Genomic DNA, 21,395 nt, shown 5'->3' on the forward strand with positions numbered 1-21,395 from the left:
CGATTCTTGCTCTGTTCTTCACAGGGCTCTTTCCCCAACCTTCTGTAGACAGCCAAGCTCCAGGGCACCCTCTGCTTTGTGGGGTTTCCTCAGAGCTCCCTCTGACCTTTACCCCAGCAAATCTCCCCGCTTCTTTCACAACCCCCACTGCATACTGCTGTATTCAGACCTTGCAGATTACACAGCGTTTCACAGGCCTGAGCCTGCTGGTCCGCACAAACCTGATGTCATGAGAAGTCATCCTTCCCGTCTTTGAAGATGATGCCTGGAACCACATCTCCAGCCTCGGCGTCTCGCGTGGACTTCAGCCCCGGTTCGGTGCTGGGTGTCCGTAACTGGCCATTCCAAAGAGCCACGGTCACAAGCATGGAGGCCCCAGCCTGCCCCCTCCCCGTCACACCCAGGTGCCTCCCACTTCCCTTGTCTCTGACAGCAGCACCGTCACTGAGCCGTAGGCAACAGAGTTTATGGAACCATGACTGCTTTTCCCTCCTAGGGCTGGTCATTCAGCCAACAGGGAGGGCTGGTGTTCTTGTCTTCAAAACATCTCTCGGGTCTTCCCTTCCTGTTTCCCCACGCCCCCTCGCTCATGCTCCAGGACCATTGTAGAGGCCAATCTTACCATCTGTTCATCTCTGGGGTCTAGCACAGGACCCAGAACATGTCTGTTCTCCACGTATGCTTCCTGGTTGAATGACTGAACGAACAAATGGGCAAAAAATAATATTTGCTAATTTCCCTCCATGATTTCAGCTTTTTCCTTGCAATCCTTCCTATATTTTTCTGCCGGCTGAATCTCCCAGAATGGTTCCTTGACCCTGTGAATCCTCTGTGGTGCCTTTAATGGTTCCTACTCTTTGTCAAGGCCCTTTAAAATCCAGCCCCTCTTTACCTTCCTTTGTAAAGAATTTGATCTCTCTCTCCCTAAGTCTCTCCTCCACTGACATGACCCTTCAGGTGTAATCCCATGGAAACCAGCAGAGTTCATGGTGGGTTGTCTGTCCACCTGGGGCACTGCAGGATTATCTGGCACCCTGACCCTGCTCTGCTCCACCCCAACCTGTGACAGGTGTGTTTTCAGGAAGTCACTGTTGTTCAGTCAAGGTTTCTCTCATGGATATTTACCGAGGGCCCCCTATGAGCCAGGCACTGCTAAAAACTAGGGATACAAACATTTGCCCAAAGCTTTATTTACCAGTTTATAGAGCCCTTACTATATATCAGGTCCTGATCTGGACCCTCTTGGAGCTTACGTTATCATGATGCAGGTAAAAACACAGACAAATTAGTAATTACCTGATTGATTGATTGACTGATTATACTTTTTGATTGGTTCTATGTAGAAATAAACAAGGTCCTCTAACATAATAACAGAGAGAACATCAGTCATCAGCAGAAATAACTTAGACCATTCGTGCATCTGACAGGCATTTATGGAGCCCCTACTATGTTATCCGGTGCTGTGTCAGGGGCGGGGAATGGTGAGGTGCCTACGAGAAGGTCTTTGCCCTTGGGGAGCTCATGGGTAAGGGGCCACATACATACCAGTCCATCCCCCCATATACACATATTTAATATTAATTTTATTTAATAGACCTATTACTTGACTGAAGTATCCAGTTGCTTTTTTTTAAGTTTACTTATTTATCTTTGAGAGAGAGATGGAGACAGTGAGCAGGAGAGGGGCAGAGAGAGAGGGAGAAAGAGAATCCCAAGCAGGCTCCGCACTATCAGCCTGGAGCCTGACGTGGGGCTCAAACTCACAAAATCTGAGATCATGACCTGAGCCCAAACCAAGAGCTGGATGCCTAACCAACCGAGCCACTCAGGCGCCCCTCCAGTTTGCTTTTTTAGTCCAATTTATAGGCCGGTGTAAACTCCTCCTCAATGTAGATTGAAAGGCATATTTCATACAAGAGAAGCTCCTTGGGATTACCTAAACCCAGAGCAGAGATTTAATCTCTGTCTGCCTATCTTCTCCCTCAACAAAGCCCAGGGCTCTGTGAGGCCACCCTCCAACCCCAGTGCACCTTGTGATCCTGAAGCTCATGGCTGACATCCATGCAGAACCACAGGGGCCACCTTGACTGACAACTGTGGCATCTAAAGATGCCACTTGCTAGGCAAGTCCTCTGACCGTTCCAAATTTTAGGCTCCCACCTATAACGTGGGAGTAGGACCTGCCCTAGCTCTTTATGTGAGTTACTGCCAAGATCAGATGAGATTATGAAAGTGCTTTGAAAAAGAAAAAGCAGTATTGAAATCCAAAGGGCTAGATTACCTTTTTGTTTATTGTGAAGGTTGTCAAGGCTCAAACAAAAAGGACTTTTAAGTTTTGCTATTTAATAATAAGTCAGGTCTATCAGAAGTTTGATAACACACCACAGTTGAATACAGCACGCATTATTTGCTGTGTACCCAAGAGCCATTTCTACTCTCCTTCCAAGGTCGTTGAACCCTAACTCTTTCAGGTAAGGACAGAGCTTTGCTTCAACTACCTTGATCTGCCCCAGCCCCAGGGGGAGACTTAGCATTGGTGGAAATCAGTCATGGCAATCACATTCCACTTTGCCAGCGATTGGTCTAGGGGTGGGCATAAGTCCCAGTCCTAGCCAATGAGAAATAAGGGAAAATGTGACTTCCCTTCCCCAGCTTGAAACAGAATTTCAAGACAAGAAAATCTTTTGCCTCTGTCTTACTGGGCACTCATGTGAGGACATGATGGCTGAAGGGGTAGGATCTATCTTGCAACTGTGAAGCAATAAGCACAAGGACACAATGGAAGAATAGAAGTCTGAAGGAGCAAGATTCTTTTCTTCTTCTTCTTCTTCTTCTCCTCCTCCTCCTCCCTCTCCTCCTCCCCTTCCCCTTCTTCTCCCCTTCTTCCTCCTCCTCTTCCCCCTCTTCAGCTCCCCCTCCTCCCTCTTCTCCTTCTCCTTCTTCTCCTCCCGCTCCCTCACCTCCCCCTCCCCCTCCCTTTCCCCTTCTTTTCCTCCTCTTCCCGCTCTTCAGCTCCCCCTCCTCCTTCCCCTCTTCTTCTCTTTCTCCTTCTCCTTCTTCTTCTTCTTCTAAGTTTTACCTCTGAAGTTTATTGTAGGGTCAAACAGACAAAGCACAGTCAGATGAGGAAATGGAACATTTATGTGTGATTATCTTAGGTGGAAAAGTTGTATGTGAACTAACAAAATCTATTCATACATACATCTATGTGCCTTTGATCCAGGCATGTTTAGAAGAAGCAAAATCCTTGATGATACCACTGAGTTACTCCACCTGCCTTCCTCCAGGCTTCTAGTTATAAGAGATAACTAAATGCTGTTGCTGCTTAAGTCACTGTTACTTGCAGCCATTTGCATATGTAAATTGGCACAATCTCTAAGGAATGTAACTTGGCAATGTATTTCTATTTGAATGTGCATACCCTCTGACTCAACAGTTCTCCCACAGAATTACCAGAATTTCTTCCACAGATACACTCACACATAAGTAAGCATATTTAAATAACTATTTATTCACAAGGATATTTAAATATAATTATATTAAATAGTAATTAATCCAATGAAATATATTGATTCAAACATCATGTATGCAACAATATGGTTAGATTGATGACAGCGCATCCATAAAATGAAATATATGACTTAAATGCACACTGGTAAGAAGTGATATTCTGGATATAGTAAGTGGAAGAAGGGAGATTAATAATGGTTGAAGCTGGATGATGGGGATTTGTTAGGTCATGTTTTCTTATAAATGTAGTTTTAAGGGGCACCTGGGTGGTGCAGTCAGCTAAGCATCCAACTCTTGATTTCAGCTCAGGTCATGATCTCATGGTTCATGAGAGAGAGCCTTGCATCAGGCTCTGCAATGACAGTGTGGAGCCTGCTTGGGATTTTCTGTCTCCCTCTCTCTCTGCCCCTACCCTGCTTTCTCTCTCCCTCAAAATAAATAGATAAACTAAAATAATAATAATAATAATAATAATAGTAATAATAATAATTTGAAAAGTGTAGTATGGAGATTTGAAATTTGCCAAAATAAAAAAAAATTTCAAGGGCACCTGGGTGGCTCAGTCAGTTAAGCGTCTGACTCTTGATCTCAGCTCAGATCTCGATCTCAGAATTGTGAGTTCAAGCCCCGTGTTGGGCTCGGCACTGGGCGGGAAGCCTACTTAAGAATTTTCTTTTGTTGTTATCAAGTCAAGAGGCAGCAGAGTAGTAATGTGTTTACCCACTATTGGTGTGGGTTTGTTTTTTTTTTTAGAGCGAATAGATATATAAAGGATATAACATGAATATGCATGGAAGGACACACCAGAAATTGGTAACAACAACTGTTTCCAGGGAAAGAAAGAGGCCTGGGAAGAGACTGAATTTTGATTTCTCTTTGCCCCCTTTTGAGTTAAAAAAAAAAAAAAATCTTATATATTTCATTAAAAATAAAATAATATCAAGATTTATTAATGAGCCAGATGTGAAAATAGGTAGGTGATGGATAAACAGAGAGGCAGTCTGCAACCTTGCAATGTGGTTGCAAGAGCTGCTTGATGTTCCCATGGTAGCTCTGTTCAAATCCACCCCGTCATGCTGAGGCAAGAACCCTAGGCTGCTAAGGGCCCTGCAAATAAGCTAAGTCCTTACTTACAGCCAAGTTAGAAAGATGTTGGGGACAAAGAAAACTTGATGGCAATGACTGCAATAGCCGATACATGAAAACAACACAAAGCACCATTTTTTCAGGAGGTAAAATATTTCTCTTTATTTTTTTTAATGTTTATTTAATTTTGAAAGAGAGAGACAGTGTGAGTGGGGAAGGGGCAGAGAGAAAGGGAGACACAGAATCTGAAGCAGGCTCCAGGCTTCGAGTCATCAGCACAGACCCTGACGCAGGGCTCAAACCCACAAATTGTGAGATCATGATCTGAGCCGAAGTCAGATACCTAACCGACTGAGCTACCTAGGCGCCCGAAAATATCTCTCTTTAAAATGTAATTCCATTGCAGACACTTTTTAAATGCAGAAAAGCCCAAAAAAGAGATTAAAAATCATTTCTAATCCCACTCTCAGTAGTGATACCATATGTTTTGGTGTGAGTGTATGATCAGAAAACACTATTTTGTAAGTGAATTCATTTTTTAATTAATAACAATTTTTTTCAGTAAACTCTACCCCCAATGTGGGGCTCAAATTCACGACCCCAGGATCAAGAGTTGCATGCTCTACCGCTGAGGCAGCCAGGAGCCCAGTAATAGGATTCTTCCTAGTTCACAAAATAGAATGATTTTTCCTGCATCATTAAATATATTTGGCAACATATTTTTTAATGTGTGCATATTGCTTTTATGTGGCTTTTCAATAATCTTATCAATTTCTTTTTTTTTTTTTAATTTTTTTTTCAACGTTTTTTATTTATTTTTGGGACAGAGAGAGACAGAGCATGAACAGGGGAGGGGCAGAGAGAGAGGGAGACACAGAATCGGAAACAGGCTCCAGGCTCCGAGCCATCAGCCCAGAGCCTGACGCGAGGCTCGAACTCACGGACCGCGAGATCGTGACCTGGCTGAAGTCGGACGTTTAACCGACTGCACCACCCAGGCGCCCCTCTTATCAATTTCTTACGTTGGACATTCAGTTGGTTTCTGACCTTTTCCGTGGCAGTACAATGACAACTCATAGGCAATGCTAACAATTTCTGACTTCCACAAATATTAGCTCAATTTCCTGTCTTCCTTCAATAAATCCTTATTAAATAAGTGCAAAACAACCAGGCTCAAACGACGCAACTATGAAGGACACTTTTGAGATATTTGGGGGACTTTGACTGTAGACTTGCTCTTTCACGATGCTAAGGAAGTACTATTGTGTGATAATGGTCTTGTGGTTATGTGGAAATGCTTCCTTATTTTTTAGAGTTACATACTGAAGTATTTAAGGATGAAATGACATGATGTTTGGGGGCACCTGGGTGGCTCAGTCGGTTGAGAGTCCGACTTCGGCTTAGGTCATGATCTCAAGATTTGTGAGTTCGAGGCCCACATCAGGCTCACTGCTGTCAGAGCAGAGCCCCCTTCAGATCCTTTGAAGCTTCTCCCAGCTTGTGCCCTCTCAAAAATAAATAGGACTTGGAGCGCCTGGGTGGCTCAGTCGGTTAAGCGTCCGACTTCAGCTCAGGTCACGATCTCACGTTCCGAGAGTTCGAGCCCTGCGTCGGGCTCTGGGCTGACGGCTCAGAGCCTGGAGCCTGCTTCCGGTTCTGTGTCTCCCTCTCTCTCTGCCCCTCCCCTGTTCATGCTCTGTCTCTCTCTGTCTCAAAATAAATAAACGTTAAAAAAATAAATAAATAAACAGGACTTAAAAAAAAAAGAGAAGAAATGTTGTGATGTTTGTAATTTGCTTTAAAATATTTTAGCCAAAAAAAAAAAATAAATGAAGCAAATATAGGAAAATAATAATTATTAAATCTAGGTGACGGGTATATTGCCTACTGTCCCGTATGGTTGAAATTTTCATTTAAAAGTATGTCTTAGTGGCACCTGGGTGGCTCAACTGGTTAAGCATCCCACTTCAGCTCAGGTCATGATCAGGTTCATGGGTTCCAGCTCTGCACCAGGCTCTGTGCTGATGGCATGGAGCCTGCTTGGGATTCTCTCTCTCTTCCTCTCTCTTTAGCAACACCCCCCCCCCCAAAGAAAAAATTAAAAAATAAGAACTTTTTTTTAAAAAAAACCCTCAACATTATAAAAAATTAAATGCTTCACACTAGGTCCTGGACTATGAACTGGGGATATAGCTGTGAAGAGAACAGACCCCTGCGATCTTGGTGGAGCACACAGCCTTAAGGGAACGTGTCTCCATCGGGAAGTTTCCAATGCAATCTGATGGTGCTGCCTGGACCCGTGTCAGCCTGGCTTTCCTGGTTCTCTCTACACCATCATCACTGAAGGTATGTTTCCCCACGTTTTAAATATCTACCTCTCAGCGGCCGTGAGTCTGGAAGAATCCCCAGACTGTGGTGCACTAAGAGTGCACGTGGGAAATCAGCTCTGTGGTGCATAGTGTCCCCGGGGCTCCATTCAGGAAACTTTTCCTGGGACCCCACATATGCCTGGCACTGTGAAGGTACCAGGACTTAAAAGGAGGATGGCCGGAGCCCAGCTTTCCACTGACAGCCCTAGGAGGAAATGGAGGAGCTCACCCAAGCCAACGGGAAGGAAGGGAGTTGGCTGGGAAGGCCACCAGGACAAGCTACTTCAATGAGGGAGGAAGAGACCCCCCCAGTGCAATGGGGCGATTCCACTTGGAGAAGGGCTGGATGAGCAGTCCTGCATGCCCGCCCATGACTGGCAGGAGGCAACGAGCAGTGTATTCTCTAGTTCAGGGCTTGTCAAACTTTCTCTCTAAAGTGCTGGATAATAAACATTTTAGGCTTTTCAGACCAAGAGGCAACATCAGAGATACGTGGCTACAAGAGGGGAAAAATTCCCGGCTCCCCCAATTTTTTTGGACAAAATCCAAAACTGTATTTATGGTCCCCCAAATGTAAATTTCATATCGTGTCACGGGGCCTTAACTGTTCTTTGTATTATTATTTTTTCATCTCTTTAAAATGCAAAACCCATTCCTAGCTCAGGGCCATACCAAAGCAGGTGGGGGCAGGATTTGGCCCACCCACGTAACCTGCCAGCTGCTACCTCAGGAGATGGGTTGGTTCTTAATGGAAGGGTTTGATGTCAGAGCCGCACTTTGCGGTGGGGACGGGAACGGGCCGGATCTCACTGTTGGCGCCTGGGCTCCCGGCCCATCTCCACTTACCAGCTAGGGGTTCTGGGGCAATCACTTAACCACCCTGGACGTCAGTTTCCTCGTCCCCGAAGCCCGACAGAGGCTCTCAGGCTGGGTTTCGTACATTCTCCTGGGTACGTGGGAAATACTGGACTCACGGGCGCGCAGAGCATCCCCAAAAGCTGCAGTGCCCGTTCCTCCTCACAGCCCTCCGGAGAGGGCAGCGCACCCAGTATAGCGCGGGGACGGGCCCCTCACCACCCGGGTCCGCGGGCCTGAGCCCTGGCAGCCCGAGCAGACCCCCATCCTGGGCGGGGGTGCGGGGTGTGCCCGGCGGGGCCGCTCCAGCTCGCCCTGGCCTCCCAGGCGCCCGGGGGCCGTCGGGTCGCGCGGCCCGCCCAGCTGTCGGTGCGCCTCCGCTTAGTGGAGGGCGCCGTCCGAGCTCCCAGCCGGCTTAAGGGAGCCCCTCGCCACCACCCTGGCCCCGAGAGGTCGGGATCTCAAGGACTTCCCGCTCCCGCCAGATGTCCCCAGCCTTCCGGGCCGTACCCGAGGGTGCGCGCGTGGCTCCCGGCGCAGCCGATGCCTTCCCTCGAGGCCCCGGACCCGCCGCCGCCCGGCCCTACGGTGTCCAACGCTGCCCGGCAGGGCGGGGCCGGAGCTGGCACTCGGGGTGCGCCTGGGCCTGCCGGCCAGTTGCGCAAGTTGTGCTCGGCGGCTATAAGAGGGGCGGGCAGGCATGGAGCCCTGGAGGAATCGCGGTGCCAGCAGCTGCGAGGTAAGGCCCCCGCACGCTTCTTTTCCATTCTCCGCGGGTCTTTCTTGGCAAGCGACCCCACCCCGCCCTTCCCCGAACGCCGGGGGAAACTGAGGCGGGCGAGGGGCAGGGCAGATGCCCTGGTTCTGGCCTATGGTGGCTTTGTACCAGAGTTCTATCGGGAGAGAAGGCAGCCGGGCAGATCTGGATTCGTGAGCTGTGCCGGTGCCCATGGGGCAGGAATCTGTGCCATGGAGCCAGCCAGGGTCCCAGGAGACTGTCAGAGCAGCCAGCCCCGCTGCTGAGATGCTTGGGAAATTGCCTTGAGCACACCCCCAAAGATCAGGGTACCCTGCCCCCATCTGGAGGCGATAAACTTGAGGGTGCTGGGGAATTCTGGTATGAGCGTTCAGTTCCTGAAGTCTAGCTTCGCTCTGCGTAGAAGAATTCAGGCATCATTCTCCAGTGGGGGTCTTGATCGCCAAAGTCTGAATGCCAGTGGCTGAGGCGGAGGCCTAGAAACAGGACCACTGCGGAGTAGAGGTGGAGAGAAAACTGTCAGGAAGAACCTAAATATCTCAGAGAAATTGTTCTGAGTCTCACCACATCTGGCCGCAAAGCCAAGCAAATTGCTTTCTTCACGATGGATAAAATTGGGGTATTCTGAGGTTATAGAGCAGCGGCTCACCGGAAGTCCTATGGTATGTTTCTCATTGTTACCGCCTCTCTGGTCAATACCGCAAATGCCCACTGTTGGCAGGTGAGACCTACTAGGCCTGCCTATATTCCACCTTCTCTCCTGGCTTGGTTTAGATTTCACTGTGGGTGTGGTTGCCTTTACATTTCAGTTTCTATAGCTTCAAGATGGTGGCATTTTGGAATTGCGAATCTTTAAATACAGTGAGATCCAAGACAAGTGGCCTGCTTGTCATTTGAGAATAGCAGTTTTGGAAAGGAGGAGATGACTGATTTCTGCTAGAAGGGTGGTCTTGCGGGCAGAGGGCGGGTCCTTGCAGCCACCACCCCGGGAGCACGATGGCTCCCCTTTGTAGGAACTGACCTCTGTCATCTCTCTTATGTTCGTTCTGTAGAGTTTCAAGGTGGGCAGCAGTCGGCTGGGACCGGTGGGCGCGAGGGTACCCAGTCTCTTTCTCACCAGGTTGGTCTGCAGAACATAGTGCCTGCCATTCCGTGTCCTCAGGAGCAGAGATGATGCCATGCTGATCATTTCTCTTATTTAGGTAGGGGGAAAAGGCAAGAGAAAAACAGGGGATGTTTTTAGGTTCTTCCCTCTTCAAGCGATTGAGGACATTGGGCTGAGGGGAACATTTCCATGTTGGCCAAAGGAGCGTCCTTCTCGTATTTTGTACATCTTATGCCCAAAATAACTCTTCTTGGTATTTGGGGGAAATATTTTCCTCCCCCTCCGTTCCAGGAAATGTCTCCAAGCGCCAAGGACAGAGCCAGGGAGATTGCAATGAATTCCTGCCTCTCGGCCCCAGGCAGATGCCTCTCGTGTCTGAGTGGCCCATGCAGGGTGCGGAGGTGGCCACTTGGGAGAGCCCTCCTCACAGAACGCAGGTCTTTGTCCCCGCTCCAGCCTAGGTGCCACCCAAGGGAACAGAGAGGAGGGGCTTCAGGGGAGTAGAGTCCTTGTGTGTGTGCATCCTTGAACAGCATGCATGTGATTTAAAGGAAAGTCGAGCCAAATTGTCCTGCAGTCAGTCAATCGGTAAGCCCTGTCCTCCCCAGCAGCAGGATTCCAGTGGCCATAGCTCTCCATTCTGGCCTGCCAGCCCAGAGCCTTGAAATTCTTCTTTGTCCGCACAGTTGTCTCAGAGAACTAGAAAGAGGTTGTGCCTGCTGAAAAACAGCACACCTGATGCCGGGGCTCATAGAATTCTTTGCACTGATTCCATGTGTGACAACGGATGTGCCTTACTTCTCAGCAAACTGCATTTTACAGTCTTTCCTGCTCAGTCTGTCAGCTGCCTGGAACTGGATCGGTGATCGATGCCCATGCGGACATCTTATTGATGTCACTGAAGGTTTCATCCCGCATCTGTGTGCACCTTGAGTTTGTTCTCTGGGGAGAAGCGCAGACACAGTGGGAGAAGCCACGGTGGGGAGAGAAAGGAGGGGCAGCAGTCTCTGAGAAGGAAGGGCTGGAGGCCCAGAACGCTTCCTAGGGATTCCTGCTGGGCAAAAGCGAATTCTACAATGTGACTTTAAGATAGGGGCAGGCGAACCACGGTAGAGGTAGTTTAACCCGGTGAGACAGGGAAGATCAGAGATGGGAGGGATTTTGTTTATTCTTTCAACAAATATTTAATGAGCACCTACTCTGTGCCCGGCCCGTCGGAGATGCTGGAAAAGTGGCATGCCCGCGGCTCCTGCGCCCGGCAGACATCACAGCTGATCGAGGCACCCTCTCCCTCGGAGTCTGGATGCAGCTTCAGATTTCCTTCCACACGGTGCTCCAGGGAGCCGCTAAAAATTGATCAGACTGACACCAGAATTTAAACCAGTTCATAATCCTTGATGGGATCAGATCTAAGGGTGGTGTGTGATGAATGGGAAGAATATAATCCCCACACCCACACCCCGGCTGCTGGTTAAGTACGTTACTGTTTCTCAGACAAGGCTCTTGATTGCAAATAAGGGAAAACCACTCATGCTAGCTCAGTGCGTCAAACAATATACGGCAACCAACATCTGAAAAACCAAACTCTTAGCAGGGCATCGCTCATGGTAAGGGGGAATTTTCTTTCTTGATACTTGTTCCTTTTGCGTGTGTGCATCTATATGTCCCTTGGATATAGAAAAATATATTCAGAGGGTTGAAATATACTCAAGTGAGTGTAAATAGAAGAGTATCTCACACTGGAGGCTAAGGACAGGGAGGGCCCAGAACCAAGAAGGTCAGGAAACAGAAAGAAGGTCAGGAAGGAGCACAGGCACTGACTGTAACTCACCTGTCAGTGGCTGAATGAACTCTGATCTTTCTCAGCCACTCCATGCACTTGAAGGCAACTGTGGCTACCCCGGAGCTTCTGAGCCCTCAACAGAGACAAACTGGGCTCTCTGAAACCTACTTTAAATTCCTGGGAGAGATGCTAATTGACTTCATCAGGGTTTGGAGGAGGAAGAGATAAGGAAAGAGAGAAGCGTATTCATGGTCTCTTGCCTGTCACTGGTCATGCAAACATGGACTCCAGGGCCTGTGTGTGTGTGTGTGTGTGTGTGTGTGTGTGTGTTATGAGTAGGGCAGATGCCCCACAGGTGGAATCAAGCCCGGGACATTGTAGCTCTCTAGCCTCACATGTTCTACCCTTCCGCCATATTGAATCCTCCTGAACCCACCCTAGTTTTCCCCAACTCCACACTGTCGCCTTGGCCTGGAATGCCTTCCTTGTCCTCTTCCCCTTGGGGGAACTCCTGCCCTTAAAGTCTCAGTTCAAATACTGCCTCATTTGCAAAGCTGTCTTCACGTCCCCAGAGTCACCCCCTTCCTCCGTGCTCCCCAAAGTCTATTCTCATAACCTTTATGGGATTGGGTTAAGATGAGTTATTTAAGCTTCTGTCTGTTCCACTGGATTCTGAGTAGCTTAAATAACCAAGATCCAGTCTTCCCTGACTCTATTCATCCTTTGTTTTTTTCCCCATCCCCAAGTCCCTTCCAACTTGGAATTATGGAGAAAGGAAGGAAGGGAGAGTAAAAGGAAAGGATGGGAGGGAGCCCACAGGAAGAATTTCTGCCGGGAGAAGCACAGACCGTCCAAAGCTTTTCCCTCATAATTAAAAGCAAATACTACATTATTTGAATTTAATTCACACCAGCACACTAGACATTATTGAAGAAAGGGGTGTAGAAATCCCAATAGCTGGAGGAGAGAAGAAGGAAGAGAAAAATGTGTGCTGGGTTCCTGCTAGCCCCTGGCACTTTAAACCAGGAGATGACATGGGACTCTGGATAACTCAAGGCTAGCAGCCTCCACCAGCAAATTTTTCTGTGACTCTAAGGTCTCCCCATCACCCCCACTGCTGTCATCAGAAGGCTATAGGCAGGGGCGCCTGGGTGGCGCAGTCGGTTAAGCGTCCGACTTCAGCCAGGTCACGATCTCGCGGTCCTGAGTTCGAGCCCCGCGTCGGGCTCTGGGCTGATGGCTCGGAGCCTGGAGCCTGTTTCCGATTCTGTGTCTCCCTCTCTCTCTGCCCCTCCCCCGTTCATGCTCTGTCTCTCTCTGTCCCAAAAATAAATAAAAAACGTTGAAAAAAAATTAAAAAAAAAAAAAAAGAAGGCTATAGGCAGCCTGACCTTGGCCCAGCAAACCCTCCAGCCTGTATCGAGAGAAGAACCCCCCTATCTTGACATACAGGCCCCCCATGGTCTGCCTCATCCTCTAGGACCAGAGGGAAGGTGAAGGAGGTCACATGTGGAGGCCATCAGCTTCTTGGGGAAATGGGAGGTGAGTTAGTCTGGGAGGAGAAGGCAGAAGTGGGGTGGGGGGTGGCACCTGCATAGACATAGAGCAGGGCTGGGAGGAGTCCGCTAGGGATGAATACATGTGGGGCCAGCACTCAGGACCTGGCTGAACTCGGAGAGTGGGAAACTGTGGGGGGATCGGAGGTGTGGTTATATGAGCCTCTCCTGCTGGCCTTGGAACTGTTTCCTGCGATGACATTCCCTTATCTAGTGCTGCCCTGGGAGCCTCCATTTTCTGGTTTCTCTCTTTTCTTCTCCGATGCACCCATGACAGGGGATGCCAGTAGAGATGACAGGGAGTGGCAGGGTCTTAATTAAAGGAGGGGGGGTGGCGCCTGGGTGGTTCAGTCGGTTAAGCGGCCGACTTCGGCTCAAGTCATGATCTCGTGGTCCGTGAGTTCAGGCCCCGCGTCGGGCCCTGTGCTGACAGCTCAGAGCCTGGAGCCTGTTTCAGATTCTGTGTCTCCCTCTCTGTCTGACCCTCCCCCGTTCATGCTCTGTCTCTCTCTGTCTCAAAAATAAATAAACGTTAAAAAAAAAAATTAAAAGAGAGGGAAGGCAGCAGGAGGCAAAAACTAGTGACCAAGAGGCCCAGAGGATGAGCAGAGAAGTGCGGGGTGGGGAGCCAGCAGAGTGGAGGGGAGGCCACTGACCATGCCTCCCCCAATGGTACCCATTTCCTTCACAGGCTCTGCTTGAATAATGGTCAGAGAGAAATAAAAGAGACAGGATGTTGTATCAACATTTCAGCGGCTCATCTTTTAACTAGCAGAAAATGACAGCTCCTAAATGTTCAAAACCATTTTGGAAACTTCTAGAGGGAAAATGTTTTGCAGCTCAGGCAGTTGGCTGACATTCGCCTTTCTCCTCCCCATTTCTCTCACCTCAGCTCTCTCCAGCTAGGCACTCCTGGGTCTCCATCTGCAGCCCCGTCCATCTGATTGTGACTCCCAACCCGAACTGTCAGCTGGATGGGTCCACCTGAGGTCCCACCAGTCGCAACGAGCAAATCGGCGACGTCACACCTCCCTCCTGCTGCCTTTGCCAATTTCCACCTCCATCCTTCACGTCATCTGGGCTGAAAGCGTTAGCCTGGGGACAGTCAGAGCCCCTCACTTCCGCAAAAGAAGCCTAGCCTCCCTACGCGGCACTCGGTGCCCAAGCCCTCCCCACCTCCTGGCCCTTTACACCTCCCGTGCGGGCTGTGAGCCCCCGTGTCCTCAGCTCATAAGTGTTCTTCAGCCTCTGAGTCCTCGGCCGGGCTGCTCCTCTCCTCCACCTTCACGAACCCAGTTCCTCCTCACTCTTACGACCCTTATCAAATGCCACCTCCTCCAAGATGCCTCCTTGATCTCTTAGCTGGAAATGGTGGTGACAACAGCTAACGTGTTGGCCATATGCCAGGCACAGAGCTAGCACTTTACCTACGTTACTTCATTTCGTCCGCCGAATGGCCTCAAGTGGGAATTACGATTTGTATCATCCCCATTTTACAGCTGAGAGAAATGAGTCTGAGAGAGTTTGGCAAACTTACCCACGGTCCTATACACCCACTCAAGCAGAGTTCTGCTGAACTTCACAGCCCGTCCTTGTACACGCGACTCCCTCCCCTCAGTTCCCCAAGGCGTGCTATCTGTTTAAACATTCCTCCTTGCATTGTAGCTAATTATGTAAGCCAGTTGTTCGAGAGCACAATTTTGTTCTTCACTTTTATCTCTAACAAATGATTCATGTTAATGTTTAACCACATGAAATACTGCGGTATATTCACTGGGCTTCCGGAAAGACCAGGAGTCTTCAGCCGGTCCCTCACTAGTCCTGATTCCTGACTTCCTATGGCTCCGTGCATGTCTTTTTTGTCTTTGAACCTGGTCCACAGTGGACGATTAATACATGTTAGCTGTCAGCTGTCAGCTGTCCATTGAGTAATTATTATGTATAAGGTGCTGGGCTCAGTGAAGTTATAGTCGCCATCTTAAATTCTTCCTGCCCTGTCCAGTCCCAAACTGTGCTCTCACCAGCCACCTGTACCACCTTCTTGGACCACAGCCAGACCCCACGCAGGCATTGACACTCAGGTGAACCCAGGAAGACTTGATATCCACTCTTTTCTGATGCCCACATCCAGGTGTATAAATTAACTAGCATTAAATTTGGCTGCATTTAGCAGAGACCCATAGCAGCTTAAACAAGACAGAGGTTATGTCTCTCTCACACACACAACACAAGTCCGGGGATGGGCAGTCTGAGGCCAGTATGTCACCTTGGCCCCACAAAGTCCTCAGGGAACTGGGTTCCAGCTCCCTACTCCATCATTCATAAGGTGAGGCCCTCGTCCTCCTGATCCAAGATGGCATCAGAATGCCGGCTGCTGTATCTGCAATCCAGGCATGGGATGGAGGAAGGGATGAGAAGAGAAGAGGCAAAGGCACATAACCTGAGAGCTGCCACAGAGTACCTCTGCTGAAATTTAATTGGGCCAGACTTTTTTTTTTTTTTAATCTTTATTTTTGAGAGAGCCAGAGACAGAGTGCAAGCGGGGGAGGAACAGAGAGGGAGGGAGACACAGAAGCCAAAGCAGGCTCCAGGCTCCGAACTGTCAGCACAGAGCCCCCCTTGGGGCTCGAACTCACGAACCACGAGATCATGACCTGAGCCAAAGTCGGACGCTTAACTGACTGAGCCACCCGGGCACCCCTGATTGGCCAGACTTTAGTGGCGTGGCCAAATCTAGTTGGGAGAAGCTGAGAAATGTTGTATTTATTCTGGATGGCCACATCCCCATCTAAACTTGGATATAAATTACTTGGAAAGGATGGAAGAATAGATATTGGAGACAACCAGCAGTCTCTACTAAAAGGGTTCGGTCTGTTCATGTTTGTGTACGTGCACATGATGTGTGTTATGTGTGTGAGCACGTGTGTTGTGTATACTGGTGGGCCACATTCTCTCCACCACTTTGATCCCAGATGGACTTGTTAAGAGTTCTCTGTGGAGCTCCTCTAAATCTGGCCTCTCCTCTTAGGCAGATTGAGCCTCAGCTTCTCAATTCAAGGAACTACAATGTATTTTCTGCATCCACCGAAGCATGTTATCAGTGGTGAGAGAGGGCCTTGTAAAACTGTTTTCCCATTCAGGTGTTACAGGGTGGCCATTATGTGAGAGCGACTATGACCAGAGTTAATCTGGCAATAAATTCTCTTGGGAACAAGGGTGTCATTAGCGCAAGAATCCTAGCAAAGGGTACCGCTCAATCTTGTGCCGCAGGGGAAATGCCCAGAAATACCAGGCAACCTGTTGAGATGACCCAAGGAGAGGAAAATGCTAGATTCAGCGTTGGTTACGGGTAGTGTTGCCCCAGTGTTTTAAGCCCTGCCCAGTAATCACGCAATTCCAAGAAACTGCTGACCTTTCCTACCACCCCCCCCCACCCTTCAGCACATACACACACACAATATGCAGGGGTTTGACAGGTTCATCTCATTTACTCTTTTGAGCCAGTGGGTATTATTAGTTCCGTTTTACTAATGAGAATGGGATGCTGTAGGGAAGTTAAGTATTTGCCTAGAGACTCATAGCTAAAAAGGACAGAGCTGCTGCTGAGCCCTCGGGGCCTAACCACAATACTCTCCAACTTTATTAGGATTTCGTGGAACCCTGTTGGGGGTTAGCGCCACTGAACTCCCTTCCACAAACATTTGGCGCAAGTGTTCACTCAGGTAATCAGTAGGTAATAGAGGGGGTGTCAACTTTTTAAGAAACAAAACAAGCACAAAAACGCCTGAAGTGCCCCCTCCTGAATTACCTAGTATTTTTCATATTTGAAGTTGATTTGGTGGCACAGTCTCATAGCTTCATCCTAGAGCCGGGTATTTGTTTCCAAGGGCCATGGTCTCTGGAGGTGCCTGGGTTGAACATTGGGGTGGTTTGTAATTTGGGGCTCTCTTTAAAGGCTGGAGAAACCTTAGGGTGGGGGGAAGGCACCCCAGGCTTTCTGCGTTAAGCAGAACCCTGACTCTGCCGCTTACCTGTTTGACTTTGGGCAAGTTAACACATCTTCTCGACCTTCGTTTTCCCACGTCTATGAAATTCAGATGAAAAGCATACCTTTGATCAAGCATTATAAAGAAAGAATATGTAAACAGCCACTTTTTTCTATTATATTGCCAGCATACGAATTATACTAATATTGCCACCTGTGGACAGAAAATGTACAGTCTATTTTTATCAATACCCAGATGAGGCAGAACATAAAAAGCAGAGATTAACTTTTTTGCCATCTCCAGCACCTTCATGCTAATATTTACTTACATTTGATTATCATTTCAGGCTCATGCACACATACTTAGCATGGATCACAGACTCGCATACATTTCACTTTATTACCTTTTGTCTTTCGTGTCTCCTTAAAACTGCTGCTTATTCAAGGATCTGCATATTATTAATATTAGAATTCATTGTTCCATGACTTTGAAAGTGTCAAACATTCTGGACGAACATGTTAGATAGTCTCTCCTGCCTCCACCAGCTGTTTTCTGGCCACTGTGCCCACCACTGTCCACTCTTACTGACAGCCGCTTGGGTCTTTAATACCCAGCTCAGGTGACACCTCTTCCAGGGAGCTCCCTTTGTACTCCTGTGATATCTTGCACTTGTCCTTCTTGTACAGTTTGTTCTGCCTGTATTGGAATGGACTGCTTCCCTGTTTATCTCTCCTATTAGAGCATAAGCCACCTGAGAGTAGAGAACATCTATTATTCACCACTGTATCCTTGGTGCTCAGTGCTGTATCCGACACATTTGAAGACCTTCCACCAGTGCCGGGTGGGTTCAGGCTCCCAGCGGGAGAGAAAGGAAGTTATAAAGCCAGTGAGAAATGCCATCACAGAGATATCAGCAGGCCGCTGTGGGAGAGTAATGGAGAGGACAAGTAACGTAATCTCTAGTAATAAGGGTAGTAATAGAGTACATTTCACAACACCTTTAAAGCTCTTGCACATGCATTATCTAATTTGATCCTCATAAAAGCCTCGAGGTAGGTATATTGCAGGAGATGGAGGTGGAGGTTTTCGTGGTTATGTGATGTGCTTAAAGTCATGCAGCTATTAAATGGCTGGATTCAGACCAGACCATAAAAGCTGGTTCTTTTCCTCGCAGCGTGCAATAAAGTCGAATCGTCACTACCACGTCCATTTGCTCAGGCCCTGGCTTACTGCTCTGTGATCTATCCCACACCGCATCACAGAGTTGGTCAGGTCTTGCCTCCCCAAGGAAATGCATTTCATTAATGTACTTCTAGATAATGAATTGTCTTTGACTCTGAGGAGATGATCACTATGGCACAAAGCAAGTCTCCTTTTTATCCACATCTGAAAATATGGTTGGTCACAGGGCATAGGGGTGTTTTCTGAGATCACCGGCGACTTGCTACGTGTGGTTCCTTCTGTTTGCAGGCCCGACACGTACATCCCGGGAAGGAAAATGCTTTGTGGACCCTTGTGCCGATTCCTGTGGCTTTGGCCCTATCTGTCCTATGTTGAAGCTGTGCCAATCCGAAAAGTCCAGGATGACACCAAAACCCTCATCAAGACGATTGTCACCAGGATCAATGACATTTCACACACGGTAGGGAGAGCCTGGGAAGACAACAGGTTTGCCCGTGGGGGAACCAGGACCTCAGATGTCAGCTGAAGCCTGTGCAGCCACATGTAGGGGCCATGGTGGCCTTGACTCCTCCCTACCTCACGAACAGCCGCTTCCTACATGCGGGCTGTATTTGGAATTAGGAAGACTAAATGTGAATCTCCACACTTTGGTTCTCTATCTGTAAAACCTTAAGCTAGTTCCTCCATGTCTTTAAGGCTTGTTCTCATCAGCTAGCTAGTACAGTCCTCACAGGGTTGTTATGAGATTAAATTAGATAAAGCAACTAGATAAACCCTCTCATAGAACCAGACCACAGTGTGCCTTCTTTAAAGGTTTTTCGTTGTGGGTTTGGTAGCCCCCAGTCTTAAAAGCCTGCTTGCTTACCCAGCATGGGGCAATCTAGAGACTTCCGCATCTCCTGGACACCATACGTGTCTGACAGTGGCCTCGGACAGCTCAGAACCAGAGTCTTGGGCATTTTATGGAGACCAACGTGTGAGTGTCCCTGCTTTCACGGTAGCTATCCGACAAGGCCACACGGGGTAGATCCAGAGTGTCCCAGCTTGGGTGGCACAGAAAGTGAGGGCTGCAGGCCACCCCTTCCTGGTATCCAGCGTTATTGGAGCAGAGGAGTGAGGCGGGGCCGGCCTTGATCCCTGAGGGGCCAGAGGCCTTGGAGGACCTGACTGGGAAGGAGGAGTCCTCTGGGAGTGGAAGGGTGTGAGGATGGCTAGGGAAGGGGCACTTAGGGAGGACCTCAGTGCCTGGGGAAGAGACTTAACTAAGCAGGAATCGGGCCTCATGGCTGGTTCTACAGCAGAGGTCATTTGGAGGAGGGAACGATCTTCGAAGATCCATCTGGAAGGGGAGGGCAGGGTGATTCGGGAAGGGCAGGAAGATAGAAGTCCAGGAGATCAGCTCGGAAGCTTGGCAGTCCCCGGGGCACAAGAATCAAGGGCCTGGGCCAGGGCAGTGAGGAAGGGGAGAGGAGGCAGCCAAGAGAGCGGACCTCCACATTCATGGGAAAGGCCGAGAGCCTTGCAGAACCAACTTCTCTGAGCCCCTGCTCTCCCTTTTCCTCTCGCACAGCAGTCTGTCTCCTCCAAACAGAGAGTCGCTGGTCTTGACTTCATTCCTGGGCTCCACCCTGTCCTGAGTTTGTCCAAGATGGACCAGACATTGGCCATCTACCAACAGATCCTCACCGGTCTGCCTTCTAGAAACGTGGTCCAAATATCTAATGACCTAGAGAACCTCCGGGACCTTCTCCACCTGCTGGCTTCCTCCAAGAACTGTCCCTTGCCCCGGGCCAGGGGCCTGGAGACCCTCGAGAGCCTGGGCGGTGCCCTGGAAGCCTCACTCTACTCCACGGAGGTGGTGGCCCTGAGCAGGCTGCAGGCTTCTCTACAGGACATGCTTTGGCGGCTGGACCTCAGCCCTGGGTGCTGAGGCCTGGAAGACCTCTTGTCCCAAAGTCGAGGAGAGAACCCATGGCTCCCAGGTGTCTTCAGCAGAGAGCCTGTGTGGGTGTCCTTTATCCAGGCCCCAGGCCATTAGTCTCTCACACCTTTGAGCCACTCTTCCAAAGGCATAAGCCTTCAAGGCACGAAACCAAAGATAGAATGCATGATTCCGTGCTCACCGGGAAGGGAGACCCACCGGGCAGTGAATGGGACCTGAGGATCTCACAAAAGCCTTCCTTCCTGTGCCACCTCCCCTCTCACCGCATGCTTCAGCGTGACCTGGGGTGATTTCAGGAGGCACCCGCTGAGCCTTTGGACCATCAAGCGAGGTTCTGTCTGAGAATTCTGAGAACACCATGACGGTTACATCCACATAGCTGCAAACTCCCAAGCAACACATTATTTATTCTGCGTTTTAGCCTGGATGGATCTGAAGCAAAACAGCAGCTTTTCCAGGCTCTTTGGGGCCAGCCAGGGCTAGGGACGCTGCTTCCAGCCCCGCTGGTGGGCCTGGCTAAGGCAAACCCATTTCTATGTGACTTGAGGGCTCTCAAGTTAGTTCTTTGGTAACTGGTTTTGTTTCTACCGTGACTGATGTGAAATTACAGTGTTTGCAATGGTATTGCCCTGAGCAGATCTCCAAGGACCAGGTTCTTCCAAAAAGAAGATGAATTTTGTCAAGTGTGATATATAGATGTGTGCACCTGGAGGTAGGGGAACGTGTTAGTGGGAAGAGGAAGGATCAGAACGTATTCTCTGAATTACATTTGTGTGATGGGCTCTTCGGATGGGGTGGAGTCATTTTCTCATCTCTGCAGCCACTTAGTGTGGTTTTCTGGAAAATAACAAAGGAGATGACTCCTTTGGGGGGGGTTGTGGGGTTCTGGCAGCCACCTATGGAGGGAGGCTGGGGACTGTCTATTGGGACAGTTGTGAGCTCTGGCCTTCTCCAATTGCGAGAGAGAGGTCTTTCTTATCAGGGAGTGAGGATCCCTCACTGGAGACCATGATCCCCAGAGCAGGGGTCCTTGGAATGGTCTGGGGATGATCCCACACTGGATTTATTACATGGCAGTACCCCTACTTGGGATTTGCATGCCAAATTGTGGTTCTCATCAGACTGGCTCACCCAAAGCACGACCATGTTTCCTACCCATTTGGTGTGGATTTTTATTCCAGTGGGAAGGTCTGTGGGCTTTAGCGGGTGGTCCCAAAACTTGGGCCAGCAATGCTGAGTGCCAGGACTCCCGGGCCAGGCTGCC

At 49.1% G+C, this 21,395-nt stretch overlaps 1 protein-coding gene across 1 annotated transcript; it reads left to right on the plus strand.

Annotated features, from left to right (window-relative positions):
- The first annotated feature begins 8,305 nt into the window (after positions 1–8,305).
- LEP (leptin) lies at positions 8,306–21,000 on the plus strand. Its single transcript, XM_049642296.1, has 3 exons — positions 8,306–8,559; positions 18,478–18,649; positions 19,760–21,000. The coding sequence occupies exons 1-3, from the start codon at positions 8,306–8,308 to the stop codon at positions 20,117–20,119; spliced, it is 786 nt and encodes a 261-aa protein (XP_049498253.1). The 3' UTR covers positions 20,120–21,000.
- Positions 21,001–21,395: the final 395 nt, after the last annotated feature.

This window comes from Panthera uncia, chromosome A2 (assembly GCF_023721935.1).
Source record: "Panthera uncia isolate 11264 chromosome A2, Puncia_PCG_1.0, whole genome shotgun sequence".
Classification (NCBI taxonomy): Eukaryota; Metazoa; Chordata; class Mammalia; order Carnivora; family Felidae; genus Panthera; species Panthera uncia.

Coding starts and splice junctions, on each gene's coding strand:
- LEP (XM_049642296.1), top strand. CDS start 8,306: ATGTCCCCAGCCTTCCGGGCCGTACCCGAGGGTGCGCGCGTGGCTCCC. Junction 8,560..18,477: donor GCGGTGCCAGCAGCTGCGAG/GTAAGGCCCCCG, acceptor TTCTGTTTGCAG/GCCCGACACGTACATCCCGG. Junction 18,650..19,759: donor TCAATGACATTTCACACACG/GTAGGGAGAGCC, acceptor CCTCTCGCACAG/CAGTCTGTCTCCTCCAAACA.